The 14277-nt window shown below is 64.9% G+C and overlaps 3 protein-coding genes across 4 annotated transcripts; 2 read left to right on the top strand and 1 right to left on the bottom strand.

Moving 5' to 3' along the window:
* Positions 1–986: 986 nt before the first annotated feature.
* On the top strand, positions 987–2549 carry TCAP (titin-cap). The gene is made up of 2 exons (XM_056512140.1): positions 987–1138; positions 1912–2549. The coding sequence occupies exons 1-2, from the start codon at positions 993–995 to the stop codon at positions 2165–2167; spliced, it is 402 nt and encodes a 133-aa protein (XP_056368115.1). The 5' UTR covers positions 987–992; the 3' UTR covers positions 2168–2549.
* A 1402-nt stretch (positions 2550–3951) lies between these two features.
* PNMT (phenylethanolamine N-methyltransferase) lies at positions 3952–7249 on the top strand. The gene is made up of 3 exons (XM_056512197.1): positions 3952–4105; positions 4267–4474; positions 6698–7249. Exons 1-3 carry the CDS (start codon positions 3952–3954, stop codon positions 7131–7133), a joined length of 798 nt encoding a protein of 265 aa, XP_056368172.1. The 3' UTR covers positions 7134–7249.
* A 631-nt stretch (positions 7250–7880) lies between these two features.
* PGAP3 (post-GPI attachment to proteins phospholipase 3) lies at positions 7881–13898 on the bottom strand. Of its 2 annotated transcripts, none has more exons than XM_056512041.1 (8): positions 13024–13898; positions 12311–12408; positions 12087–12239; positions 11531–11593; positions 11352–11413; positions 10523–10659; positions 9017–9221; positions 7881–8392 (listed from the first exon to the last, which is right to left on the bottom strand). In XM_056512041.1, the coding sequence occupies exons 1-8, from the start codon at positions 13211–13213 to the stop codon at positions 8329–8331; spliced, it is 972 nt and encodes a 323-aa protein (XP_056368016.1). In that variant the 5' UTR covers positions 13214–13898; the 3' UTR covers positions 7881–8328. The 2 variants fall into 2 exon arrangements, with proteins under 2 accessions (XP_056368016.1, XP_056368017.1); XM_056512042.1 differs by having other exon boundaries at positions 12087–12209.
* Between the last annotated feature and the right edge of the window lie 379 nt (positions 13899–14277).

The raw sequence follows: 14277 nt of genomic DNA, 5'->3' as shown, positions 1-14277 counted from the left end.
CCCGTGTGTCCTTTGTCCCAGGGGTGCGGGCAGATGTGGGGCTGGGCCACCTTGGAGACCCCCAGCACTAAAGGGTGGGGTCTGCAGGCTCTGTGGGCCACTGGCCATGGGTGGCACTGGCTGTGGGTGGCACTGGCCATGAGGGGTACTGGCCATGGGTGGGTGACACTGGTCATGGTGGCACTGACCATGGGTGACACTGACCATGGGTGGCACTGGCTGTGGCTGTCACTGGTCATGGGTGGCACTGGCTGTGGGTGACACTGACCATGGGTGACACTGGCCGTGGGGGGCACTGGCCGTGGGTGGCACTGGGCATGGGTGGCACTGGCCGTGGGTGACACTGGCTGTGGCTGTCACTGGCAATGGATGGCACTGGCCATAGGTGGCACTGGCCGTGGGTGGCATTGTCCCCCACCCCATGGTGGCCCTGGCAGCTCCATCGACCTGGAGCATTCTGAGCTGTCCCCAGTGCCCCTCCAACCCTGGGTTCATCCCCTGGGGTGGGACCCCCACCCTGGGGGCAGCTGGGGGGGCTGGAGCCCCTCATCCTGTTTGTCACCAGCCACGTCCACACGAGCCTGGGTCACTGGAACCCCTACAGACAGCTCATCTGGGGGTCCCAAACCGCTGTCCTGGGGCGTGTAGACACGCTGGGAAGGACCCCAGTGTCCCTGCGGGTGGCCCTGGGGTGGCACAGAGGTGGCACGTGGCACCCCGGGGCTGTGGGGGCACGGGGAAAGGCCAGCCGTGCCCTGGGCAGGTGCCAGGCGGGTCCCGCCGCTGCCATCACGTTGTTGGCAGAATCTGCCCCTCATCCCCGTGGCGGGAAGGGGGGGGGACACACCCGTGGGTGCCACACACGTGTCCGAGGTGCCACCTCCCCCTCTCACCCCCCCCTTGGCAGCGCCCGGTGCCAGCGGATCGTCCCAAAATAGCCCCAGCGGGGCCATAAAAGCCGGGCGGGCTCGGGGGGGGGTGAAAGCGGCACCATGGTGGGTCCTGGAGTGGTGGGGGGCTCCGGGGGGCTCCTCTCGGCCCGTCTGGGCTGCCGAGTGCAGGAGGAGGATGTGGGGCGGAGAGAGACCTTCAGTGCTGAGTGGTTGGACCTGGAGCTCCGGTCCCGGCCCGAGGACGGGTGAGGGGCACGGCCCGAGGGTGCCAGGGGTGCGGGGGGCACGGCTGGGGGGGTTTGGGAGGGATTTGGGTTGTGGGGGGGGCTCCAAGGGTTCTGAAATGTGGGGTTGTGGGGGGCTCTGAATGTCTCAAATTGCGGGGTCTCCATAGGATTTTGGGGGGCTCCAAGGGTTCTGAAACGTGGGGTTGTGGGGGGCTCCAAGTGTCTCAAATTGTGGGGTCTTCATAAAGTTTTGGGGGGATCCAGGGTCCCAAAATGTGGGGTTTCCATGGCTTTGTGGGGTGGTTCCAAGGGTTCCAGAATTAGGGGTTTGCATGGGGGTTTGTGGGAGACTCCAAGGGTGCCAGTGGGATTTTGGGCAGCCCAAGGGTCCCAAACTTGGGTGTTTCTGTGGGGTCTTTGGGATGTGAGGGGGCTCCAAGTGTCCCAAATTATGAGGTTTCCAAGGGGTCTTGAGGCTTTTGGGGTTTCTGGGGGTCCCTGTGGGGTCCAGGGAAGCTCCAGGGAGATGGTGAGGGGACGTCCAGGAGGGATGGGAATTAGGGGAATTTGCGGGATTCCTGTGATGAAATAGGGGTTTTGATGGGGCTGGGGATTCCACAAGGGGGGTCTCCAGTGGGTTCCCATGGGGCTGAGCGGGTCCGTGGGGAGTCCTATGGGGTGGGACGGGACATGGGGGTCTCCAGGGCTCCTGGCGGGGGTGGGGTGACCCCAAAGGGTCCGAGCAGGACACGGGGGGTCCCGCTGGCCCCCCACGAGCCCCCCGTGCCCAGGTGGTGCCGGCGGGAGGCGGACACGCAGCGCCGGGAGTCGCTGGAGCAGCGCGGGGCCGTGCGGGTGCTGGAGCAGCGCTCGCCCTGGGGGCTGCTGCGGGTGGGGGTCCTGGGCCAGCCCCTGACCCAGCACCTCCTGCCCTACGCCCGCACCTTCCCCGTGCCCCTCTTCGCCCCCTCAGACCTCCGCGGGGCCAAGGGGGGCATCCCGCGCACCCTCTCCCGATCCCTGTCCCACGAAGCCCAGCGGGGCTGAGCGGGGCGGAGGGGCCGGGGGTGGGCGGGGGAGGGGGGCAGGGGGGTGATGTTGGGGGGCTGGGGGGACCCACACGCCTGGGTCTGCTCAGCCGCCCCGAAGAGGCAGCGCAGGAAGGCGGGGGCAGGTGGGGGTGGGCTCCCGTTCACCTGGGATCCCACCCCGCTGCGGGCATCGTGGAGGCCGGTGGGGATGAGGACCCCGCGGGTCGGGGGGCTCCCGCCCTTCGGGGGGCTCCCGGCAGCTCCGGCGTGACTCAGTTTCCCTGGCGAAAAGAAGGGAATGCGAGGATGAGGAACGCTGAATCCCTGGGGGGGCTGGAGGGGGGTGGGTTGTACAAACCGTGGTCTTTGTACGGCAATAAAACGCTACCTTGGCACGGCAGCGGCTTTTTTTTGGGGGGGGTACAAGGGTGGGAGGCAAGATTTAAGGGGAGAGGAACCCTTTGTGGGATGGGGAATGAGGAACAGGGGGAAACCGAGGCACAGCAGCTGGAGGGACCCGCTGCTTTATGGGATGGGGGGGTCTGGGTGAGGGGGAGTTGTGGTTATATAACCCCCCCCATCGCCCACCCGGTGCCAGGATCCGCAGTGCCCAGATTAGCTGTTCCCACTCTGGATCCCGCTGTCCCTGGGCCCCCGCCAGGCCCTGTCCCCTCCCTGTGCCCGGCCCCCTCCCCGTCCTTCCTCCCAGGAGCCGCCTGTCCCTCACCTTCACCCCCTACAGCTCCGGCACCGGCACGGTTTGGGTTCTTTCAATGCCCCCAGCCCCGTAAGTGGGTCCCACCCTGCTCCTTATCCCCAGTGCTGGGAGCGCTGGGAGCACTGGGAGCACTGGGAGCACTGGGAGCTGGCAGAGGTGGTGCTGGCTCCTGCCAGAGCTGGGCTGAGGTCCAGCACACTCAGCTCACTGGTGATGGAGAGCTCAGACCAGCCCTATCCCAATCCCTTCCCATCCCCAGCCAAACCCGCATCATTCCAACGCCTTTCCATCCCAATTCCCATCTCCTTCTAATCCCATCCCATCCCATCCCATCCCATCCCATCCCATCCCATCCCATCCCATCCCATCCCATCCCAATCCTTTCCCACCACGTCCCACACCATTCCTGTCCCTTCCCATCCCCATCCCATTTTTTCCTCTCTCCCAATCCCTCTTCAAACTCACCCCATCCCAATCCCTCTCTCCATCCCCATCCCATTCTAATCCCTCTCCATCCTCTCCCCATCCCAATCCCTCTCCATCCTCTCCCCGATCCCTCTCCATCCTCTCCCCGATCCCAATCCCTCTCCATCCTCTCCCCATCCCAATCCCTCTCCATCCTCTCCCCGATCCCTCTCCATCCTCTCCCCGATCCCAATCCCTCTCCATCCTCTCCCCATCCCAATCCCTCTCCATTCTCTCCCAATCCCTCTCCATCCTCTCCCCATCCCAATCCCTCTCCACCCTCACCCAGGGACACTCCTGAGCAGGTGGGGGGCAGCACAGAGGGGTCACAGCCCCATCTCGGGGTGGGGAGGACAAACCCTCCCGGGCACAGGGACAGGATTCCTGGCTGCCCGGAGCCCGGGCAGGGCGGCGGAGCCGTTATCAGCTCCGGGCCGGATCCGGCCGCTCCCCGGGGCGCTGCGCTAACCGCGTTAGGCGGGATGGATGATGGATAATGATGGATGGAGGGATGAAGGGTGGATGGATGGGGCCGTCGCGGCTCCCCGCCGCCCCCCCCCCGGGCCGGGCAGGGATAAAAAGGCGGCGGCGGCGGGGCCGGAGCGCAGCCCCTCGCCATGAGCAGCCCGGCCGCGCTCCGCGAGGGCTACGAGCACTTCGACCCCCGCGCGTACCTGCGCAACAATTACCTCCCGCCCCGCGCCGACTTCTCCTCCGAGGAGTTCGTGGTGCCCTGGAAGCTGCGATGCCTGGCCGAGACCTTCGCCAGCGGTGAGGGGAAGGCGGCGAGGACCCCCCCGGAACTCGCGGTGGGGTGGGGAAACTGAGGCACGGAGCACCCGCGGCACACGGGGACAGCTCCTCTGCCCTTTCTGCTTTTCCCACTCCCGGATCGGTGTGGGGACCCCCCTGTATGTCCTGTCCCTTCCCAGGTGAGATCCGCGGGCGCACCTTGATCGATGTGGGCTCGGGTCCCACCATCTACCAACTGCTGAGCGCCTGCGACCACTTCGAGGAGATCGTGGCCACCGATTACCTGGCGGTGAACCGGGAGGAGCTGGGCCGGTGGGCGCGGGGCGAGCCCGGAGCCTTCGACTGGAGCCCCTTCATCCAGCACGTCTGCAAGATCGAGGGGCGCGGGTAGGGGGGCGCAGGGGGGCGCGGGGGGTGGTCGTGGGACCCCCAGGAGGAGGGAGGTGCTGGATTGTGTCCCCAGAATCCATGGGATCACAGATCCTGGGCTGATCCCTGCAGAACGGTGTCCCCGAATCCCATGGGATCACAGCCACATGTTCCCACAGATGCTGAGGTGATTCCTACAGGACCATGTCGCTAAAATCCCATGGCATCACAGCCCCACATCCTTACAGATACTGTTCCCAAGCCCCATGGGTTCACAGCCCCGTGTCCCTGCAGACACTGGGGTGATCCCTGCCTCACATATCCATGGAATCCTGTCCCTGTCCCTCTGGATGAAGGGTTGATCCCCATAGGAGCATGTCTGCATGTCCTTGTGATCCTGCTCCCATGTCCCTGTGTCTCTCAGGTCAATCCCCCCTGGATCCCATCCCCACATCCCTGCAGCTGCTGGGCTGATCCCCAGGAGATCCTGTCCCTTTGTTCCTGTGGCTGTTTGGTTTGCCCTGGTGCAATTCCTTTGTAGGAATCCCTGTAGGTTCTGGAATCAGCATCCCACCCCACATCCCTGCAGGATCCTGCCCTCATATCCCTGTGTGTGCTGGATTGATCCCATCCCCACCTGCCTGTGTGTCCCAGGTCAATGCCCACCCAATCCCTTCTTCCCTGCACAATCCCACCCCATAGCCCTGCAGAATTCCATCCTCACCTCTGTGTGCTGGGTTGATCCTATCCCCACACCCTTCCATGTGGCAGGTTATTCCTGTCCCCACATCCCTGTGTGTGCTGGATTGATCCCATTCCTACACTCCCCTGGGTGGCAGGTTAATCCCATTCCCTATAACTGTGGATACTGGGTTGATCCCACCCCCACATGCCTGTAGGTTCTGCATTGATCCCATTCCCACATCCCTGTGTGTGCTGAATCCATCCCATCCCCACACTCCCCTGGCTGCCAGGCTAATCCCATCCCTTTATCCCAGTGGATACCAGACTAATCCCATCCCCACATCCTCGTGCATACTGGGTTGGTCCCACCCCCGCATGCCTGTAGGTTCTGGATTGACTCCATCCCCACATCCTTGTGTGTGCTGGATTAACCCCCTCCCCTCAACCCTGTCTGCTCTGGATTGATCCCATTCCCACAGCCCTGTGTGCGTGGGATTGGTCCCATCCCCACATCCCTGTGTGTGCTGGATTAACCCCATCCCCACATCCCAGTCTGATCTGGATTGATCCCATCCCCACATCCCTGCGTTTGCCGGGTCAATCCCCTCCCCGCATCCCTGCGGGTGCTGGATTGATCCCATCCCCACATCCCTGTCTGTTCTGGATTGATCCCATCCCCACATCCCTGCTTTTGCCGGGTCAATCCCCTCCCCACATCCCTGCGGGTGCTGGATTGATCCCATCCCCACATCCCTGTCTGTTCTGGATTGATCCCATTCCCACATCCCTGCGTTTGCCAGGTCAATCCCCTCTCCACATCCCTGTGTGTGTGGTACTGGTCCCATCCCCGCATCCCTGTGTGTGCTGGATTAACCCCATCCCCACATCCCTGTGTGCATGGGATTGGCTCCATCCCCACATCCCTGCGTTTGCCAGGTCAATCCCCTTCCCATATCCCTGTCTATTCTGGATTGACTCCATCCCCACATCCCTGTGTGTGCCAGATTGATCCCCTCTCCACATCCCTGTGTGTGCTGGATTAACCCCATCCCCACATCCCAGTCTGATCTGGATTGATCCCATCCCCACATCCCTGCGTTTGCCGGGTCAATCCCCTCCCCACATCCCTGCGGGTGCTGGATTGATCCCATCCCCACATCCCTGTCTGTTCTGGATTGATCCCATTCTCACATCCCTGCGTTTGCCAGGTCAATCCCCTCCCCACATCCCTGCGGGTGCTGGATTAACCCCATCCCCGCATCCCTGTCTGTTCTGGACTGATGCCATTCCCACATCCCTGTGTGTGGGGGATTGATCCCATCTCTACATCCCTGCGTTTCCAGGGTCAATCCCCTCCCCACATCCCTGTGGGTGCGGGATTGGTCCCATCCTCACATCCCTGCGTTTCCCGGGTCAATCCCCTCCCCACACCGCTTTGGATACCAGATCGATCCCCTCCCCACACCGCTGCGTTTCCAGGGTCAATCCCCTCCCCACACCCCCAGGGCTCCATCCCACTCTCCCCCTCCCCTTTCCCCTGTTCCCCCCGCCCCTCAGGGAACCGTGGCAGGACAAGGAGCGGCGCCTCCGCCAGCGCCTCCGGCGGATCCTTCCCATCGACGTGCACCGCCCGGAGCCCCTGGGGGCCCCGCTGCGCCCCCCGGCCGACGCTCTGCTCTCCGCCTTCTGCCTGGAAGCCGTGAGCCCCGACCGCGCCGCTTTCGTGCGAGCGCTGGCCCACGTGGGCAACCTGCTGCGGCCGGGGGGCCACGCTCTGCTGCTGGGAGCCCTGGGCGAGTCGTTCTACCTGGCGGGCGCCGCTCGCCTGCCCGTGGTGCCGCTGCGGGAGCCGGACGTGCGGGAGGCGCTGGCGGCCGCGGGGTTCGCGCTGCGGGAGCTGCGCAGTTACGCGATGCCCCCCGCGCTCCGCACCGGCGTGGACGATGTGGATGGCGTGTTCTTCGCCCACGCGCAGAAACCGATGGAAGGTTGAAGGGGAATCCCACCCCCGCCCGCCCCGCGGAAATTTTTTGGGAATCTCCACCCCCTAAAAAAGTTGGGTGAGGTGGAGTTGCCTCCGGCTCTTTGGTGTTTTGGGGGGTGGTGATAATAAAGGATGAGGTTGTGGCAGAGGATGAGGAGTGTGGGGAGATTTGGGGGGGTCCGGGACCCTTGGGTGGGGGGAAATGGGGTGCAGGGCAGGGGGAGGATGGGATGGAAGCCCCCTGAAGCTTCCCTGACCCCATAGGGACCCTCAGAAACCCCAAAAAAGCCCCAAGACCCCCTGGAAACCTCAGAATTTGGAGCACCCTCACATGCCAAAGACCCTAGAGTAGGGGGGATATGGGGCACAAATGGGGGTGCAGAGGGCAAGAACAAAGTGGGGAAGGGGGTGCAGGACAGGGCAGGTATGAGGTGGGTCAGGGGTGCAGGAGGGGGGGATGTGGGGTGTGCTGAGGGGAACACTGAGGGGGTTTGGGGCAAATGGAGGGAATTTTGGGGTGCAGGGGGTGGGACAGAGTGAAAGCAGGGTGGGAAATGGGGTGAGTGGAAGAATTGAGGATGGGGGGATATGGGGTACATGGAGGGGGATGTGGGGGCACACAGGGTGGGAAATGGGGTGCAGGACAATGGGACTGGGGTACACTGGGGGGTGGGGGAGAGCAGACAGGAGGGCTGGGTGTGACTGGGGGGCACAGGGTGCCCTTGGGGCAGGGAGGGGACAAGAACCCAGCAGAGCACAGATTAAACTCAGCTTTATTCACACCCCACAGCACACCCGGGGAGGGGGAATGGGGGGGCACAGCCCCTCTGGGCCGGGAGGGGGGCACACCCAGCCCCCCAAGGCACCCACACAACACCCCCCACCCCAGAGCCACCCAGCAGGGCCCCCACATGCACACAGACCCCTCCCCAATCACCCACATGAGTCCCAGCAGCCACTATCACCCTGTGGGGGTCCCCAGCTCAGCACGGGGAGGGATTTGGGGGGGCCCCTCTGTGCCCAGCAGTGGGGGGTTCCCACCCCCCTGAGGAGTTTGGGGTTGGGGGAGAAGAACAAACCTCAGAAGGCAACCGGGGGGGGCAGGAGGCTGTGGCCAGGGGGGGCCAGGGGGTCTCTTGGCACAGGGCAGGGCAGGCCCTGGGGGGCACGAGGGGCTCTGCCCCCCTGGCCCCCCCTGGCAGCTCTAGTCCACTTTGAAGAGGTCAGAGTTGGCCTTCAGGAGGTAGAGGCTGTCGTCCATCAGGAAACTGGGGGGACAAGGGGGGGCTGAGGGGGAGGCTTGGCTCGTGCCAGGTGGGAAGGGGGGGATTTAGGGGGGCCTTGAACCCAACACTGAGCACAGCAACACCTGGGGGTCCCTCCAGCACCCCGATTTCAAGGGAGGGGGGTCTGTGCATGCCATGGGCAAGGGAGGGACCAAGAACATCCTGTGGGGAACTGAGGGGGTGCTGAGCACCCCAGTTTTAACACTGGGGCTCACAGCACTCACAGCCCAACACCTCAGTTTCAAGGCTGGTACTCCCAGCACCCCATGACACCCTGAGCCCCCCAATTTCAAGAGGGCTGGTATTCCCAACACCCCATGACACCCTAAACCCCCCAGTTTCAACATTGGGGCTCACAGCACTCACAGCCCAACACCTCAGTTTCAAGGCTGGTACTCCCAGCACCCCATGGCACCCTGAGCCCCCCAATTTCAAGAGGAGGACGCTGAGAACTCCACAGACCACGGTGGGCCTTGAGCACCCCAATTTCAGGAGGGATCCCCCAGCACTCCCATCACTCCCCATGGGGGGAAGCTCTGCACTCCTTGGGGAACACAGGGAACCCCTCGCCCCTATTTTAAATTTGGGCTGGGGGGTGTCACTGACCTGTAGAAGAGCACGTTGAGGGGGATGGTCCCGATGTGCCAGAGGGCGTGGGCGTCCAGCACCCAGAGCAGGGGCGGGAAGTCGAGGAGCTCGAGCAGCGCCAGCGCCTGGAGCAGCAGCACCGCGGCCGCGCATTTCCACACGTGCGGGAGGCGCCGCCCCTGCCGCAGGCACCACCGCAGCCACCACGCCACCGTCAGCGTGCCTGGGAAAACCGCAGCGAGGGGTCAGGAGTGCCCCGGGGGCAGCCCGACCCCGCTGGGGATTCCTGGGAAAACAGGGAGGGGTCAGGGGTAAGGGGAACCCAGCCCCGCGAAGTCAGCATCCCTGGGAAAATGGGGGTTCTGAGACAGGGGATACCCTGGTCAGCATCCCTGGGAAAATGGGGCTCAGGGACATGGGGATACCCATAACCCTGGTCAGCACTCCTGGGAAAATGGGGGGCTCAGAGATGGGGATCTCAGGCATGGGGAGTGCATTGACTGACCCCTGACACAACCCCAGCCCACCCCAGTGGCTTCCAGCCCATCCCAGTGGCTCCCAGCCCACCCCAACCCCAGTGCCTCCTAGCACACCCCAGTGCCTCCCAGTCCATCCCAGTGCCTCCCAGTCCATCCCAGTGCCTCCCAGCCCATCCCCAGTGGCTCCCAGCCCATCCCCAGTGGCTCCCAGCACACCCCCAGTGCCTCCCAGCACACCCCCAGTGCCTCCCAGCACACCCCCAGTGCCTCCCAGCACACCCCAGAGGCTCCCAGCCCACCCCAGAGGCTCCCAGCCCACCCCAGAGGCTCCCAGCCCATCCCAGTGGCTCCCAGCCCATCCCAGTGGCTCCCAGCATACCCCCAGTGCCTCCCAGCACACCCCCAGTGCCTCCCAGCACACCCCAGAGGCTCCCAGCCCACCCCAGAGGCTCCCAGCCCACCCCAGAGGCTCCCAGCCCATCCCAGTGGCTCCCAGCCCATCCCAGAGGCTCCCAGTCCATCCCCAGTGGCTCCCAGCCCACCCCAGAGGCTCCTAGCCCACCCCAGAGGCTCCCAGCCCATACCAGTGGCTCCCAGCCCATCCCCAGTGCCTCCCAGCACACCCCAGAGGCTCCCAGCCCATCCCAGTGGCTCCCAGCCCATCCCCAGTGCCTCCCAGCACACCTCAGAGGCTCCCAGCACACCCCAGAGGCTCCCAGTCCATCCCAGTGGCTCCCAGCCCATCCCAGTGGCTCCCAGCCCATCCCAGTGGCTCCCAGCCCACCCCAGTGGCTCCCAGCCCACCCCAGAGGCTCCCAGCCCACCCCAGAGGCTCCCAGCCCATCCCAGTGGCTCCCAGCCCACCCCAGAGGCTCCCAGCCCATCCCAGTGGCTCCCAGCCCACCCCAGAGGCTCCCAGTCCATCCCCAGTGGCTCCCAGCCCACCCCAGTGGCTCCCAGCCCACCCCAGAGGCTCCCAGCCCATCCCAGTGCCTCCCAGTCCATCCCAGTGCCTCCCAGCCCACCCCAGAGGCTCCCAGCTCACCAGCAGCAGCGTTGGCCACCAGGTTGTAGCCGTAGTCGAAGCGCACGAGGCTCAGGTAGGAGATGTGGCCGGCGAGGAAGAGCAGGAGGAAGGCTCTGAAGATGCTGATTAAGGCTGGGCGCTGCAGCCCCAGCGTCCTGAGGAGAGGGGGGATGGTCAAGTGTCCTCCCAGTACAGCCCAGTGCCTCCCAGTACAGCCCAGTGCCTCCCAGTACAGCCCAGTGCCTCCCAGCACACTCCCCAGCCTAGCTGTGGCCAGCCCCAGTGCCCCCCAGTCTGTCCCCAGTGTGACCCTGCAGCCTCCAGCCAAGCCTGAGTTCACCCCAGTGCCCCCCAGTCTGTCCCCAGTGCCCCCCAGTCTGTCCCCAGTGCCCCCCAGTGGATCCCCAGTCTATCCCTGCAGCCTCAATCCAAGACTCAGGACAGTCCAGTGCCCCCCAGTCTGTCCCCAGTGCCTCCAGTCCATACCCAGTGGCCCCCAGTTCATCCCCAGTGCCCCCCAGTCCGTCCCCAGTGTGACCCTGCAGCCTCGAGCCAAGACTCAGGACAGCCCAGTGCCCTCCAGTCCATCCCCAGTCCATTCCCAGTGCCCCCAGTCTGTCCCCAGTGCCCCCCAGTCCATCCCCAGTCCATTCCCAGTGCCCCCAGTCCGTCCCCAGTGCCCCCAGTCTGTCCCCAGTGCCCCCCAGTCCGTCCCCAGTGTGACCCTGCAGCCTCGAGCCAAGACTCAGGACAGCCCAGTGCCCTCCAGTCCATCCCCAGTCCATCCCCAGTGCCCCCCAGTGCCCCCCAGTCCATCCCCTGGCCCCCAGTCCATCCCTGGCCCCACCTGACACAGCACAGGTAGACGGAGTGCAGGACGACGGCCGAAGCACAGAAATAATCCAGTTTCTGTGGGGGTTGGGATGGCTGAGCCGTGCTGGCAGGGTGGGAAATGGGGGCAGGGGGCTGGGACAGGACCCCCAGGGGCTTGGGGACACTCTGGGGGTGCCACTGCCACTCCCTCACCTCCGTCAGCGCCGTGTCCCGAGTGTGGAACACCGTGGACCAGAACCAGGCGTTTAAGGAGACCTGGGAAAGAGGAAATTTGGGATTTGGGGGGTGGGAGGATGTGGGTCAGAGCCCCACCCCCTCATTTGGGGGATCAGGGTCCTGGGAATGGGGTGGGGGTGGAGCAGCTGGAGCTGGGTGGGATCAGGTGGGGGTGGGGGAGATGTGGGGGAAGGGATGGGGGAGAGGGAAGGAAAATGAGGAGGGGAAGGGAAGGGGAAGAGAGAGGAAGGGGAAGAAGAAAAAGGGAAGGGGAAGGAGAGGGAGAAGGAAAATAAAGGGGAAGGGAAAAAGGATGGGGAAAAGGAAGAGAAAGGAGGGGGAAAAGGACTGAAAGAAGAAGGAAAGGGGAGAGGAAAGAGAGAGAAAAGAGAGGGAAAAGGATGGGAAAAGGATGGGAAAGGATGGGAAATGGGATTGAAAGGATGGGGAAAAGGAGGGAAAGGATGGGGAAGGATGGGGAAAGGGATGGAAAGGATGGGAAAAGGCAGGAGAAAAGGCAGGCAGGGCTCACCCAGGCGAAGGCGACGCAGGTGGGGTAGGTGGGGGCGGCGGGGGGCACGGCCGCCCGGTAGCGCAGCAGCATGACCAGGCTGGCCAGCCCGTTGAGGAAGGAGGCGAAGGCGGAGGCGGGCTCCTGGAAAAACAGGAACCGCGAGAAGGGCCACTGGGAGGGGCCAGGGGTCAGCGGGCGCGGGGGGACCCCGAGCCCCCTCCCAAATCCGGGATCCCGCTCACCTTTCCGTGGAACTGCGGCACGCGGTGGCCGCCCTGCTGGTACAGCCGCACCGTCAGCCACATGCACTCGTACTTGCACTCATCGCGGCACGTCCAGCCTGCGCGACACACCAGTGCCTCCCAGTATGCACCAGTGGGAGGGCCAGGGCTCAGCTCAGGGCAGGGGGAGCGGGTGGGGTTCACCCCGTGGCACTGAGGATCCCCCCAAGCCTCACTGAACAATCTGGGAGGACACCCAGCCGTCCCCATGGTGACCAGCAGCATGGTCCAGTAGCTCCCAGTATGGCCCAGTGTCCATCCAAACAGTTCAGGGATGCCCAAAGTTGCCCAATACCTGCCCTGGCAAAGTCCAGTGTCCCTACAGTATGGCCCAGTGACTCCCCAGTACGGCCCAGTGACCCCACTTCATAGTCCAGCACCTCCCAGTACAGCCCAGCAGCCACCAGCATGACCCAGTGACAACCAGCATAGAAGCAGCATGGCCCAGTGACCCCCCCAGCATCACCCAGGGCTTTCCAGTCCAGCCCCAGCACAGCCCAACAGCCTCAGGCCAGCCCGGGGCTCCCCAGCTCTTCCCAGTTTGGCCCCAGCGCCTCCCAGTTCCCCCAGCCCGGGGGCGTGGCTCCAAAGAGGGCGTGGTTTCTCCCGGGGCGTGGCCGCAAATGGGGCGTGGCCTCTGGGCCCGCCAACCAATGGGAGCGGGGGGGCGGTACCTGTCAGGCCCATGTACAGCGGCTGCCGGGCGCGGAAGTGCCGTAGTGCTGCCCCCGAGCAGTTTTGCCGCTCGCAGCGGCTCAGGCACTCCCGGTAGAGCGGTTCCCGGTCCCCCTGCGAGCCCCGGGCCGGGCCCGGCGCCGCCGCCGCCATGAGAAGCAGCAGCAGCAGCGCGGCTCGCGCCGCCATCGCCGCCCGGCCCGGCCGCTTCCGGCCCGCCCCGGAGATGGGGCTGGCGCGGGGCACTCTGGGATATACCGCCCCCGCCGGCCGCGGGAGATGATGGGATACAGTCCTCCGAGCGGGAGGCTCATGGGATATATCCCCCCGCGTTCTCGCTGCAGAGGTTCACGGGATATATTCCCCTCAGTTACTCTCTGCAGAGGTTCATGGGATATATCCCCCCATGGGGCCCGAGGATCCCGGGGCGCTGCGGGGATCCTCCAGTGTCTTGGGGGCTCGAGGTCAGTTCAGCGCCTCCTGAGGAGCTGAGTGGTCCCGGCCTTGCGAGACCCCCGGCAGCGGCCGTGGGATGAGGTCGCGGTGGCGGCCTGGCCTGAGGTGACAGTGATGTGCAGCATACCCATTCCTGTCCCCGTGGCAGGCGGGACCGCAGCGCCAAGAGTCCCCCTGTGCGGGGCCTCCTCGCTCGTTCCAGCCTCGGTGGCACATGTAGAAGCACGGCTGGGGTGACCCAAGGGTACATGGAGGGCAGAAGGTGCGGGGGTCACGTCCTGGCCCCCCATCCCGGCTGCTCTTGGTGCAATGCCTGGATCTGTTCGAGTGAGGTCCCCATGTGTGGGGATCCCCACCTGCGGAGGACCCCAATTCCCTCTGTGTGCCCAGGGCAGCAGGTGAAGGTGGAACAGGTGGAGGACAGGTGCCAGCTCTTGGTCACGTCACTGGGGACCCGTTAGATGCTGCTGGACACTCCCTGTCACCCAGAACAGTCCCCAAGCCCCTGCACCATTCCTGCGTACCTCTGTTCCCCCGCCCCCTTGGACTGGCCCCCCCAGACCCATCAGTGGGATTTGTCCCCCCTCCCACACATGGGTGACAGTCACAGCCCCAGTGAAGCAGCGAGGGGACAGTGATGGAGGCCGTGTCCTCCCCCTCCATTCAGGTGACCCCCACCCCACGGGGTCACAGCAGGACCCCCGGACAGGAGAGTTCCGGAGCTGGGGAGTCCCTGGTGCTCCCCAGGGAATGGGAACGGGGACTCCGGGATGGGAAGTCCCCAGTCCGTGGCGTCC

Source organism: Oenanthe melanoleuca, chromosome 27, assembly GCF_029582105.1.
Source record: "Oenanthe melanoleuca isolate GR-GAL-2019-014 chromosome 27, OMel1.0, whole genome shotgun sequence".
In the NCBI taxonomy this organism is placed as follows: domain Eukaryota; kingdom Metazoa; phylum Chordata; class Aves; order Passeriformes; family Muscicapidae; genus Oenanthe; species Oenanthe melanoleuca.
The sequence above is the reverse complement of the archived record's forward strand: the minus strand, read 5'-3'. Positions and strand labels throughout refer to the sequence as shown.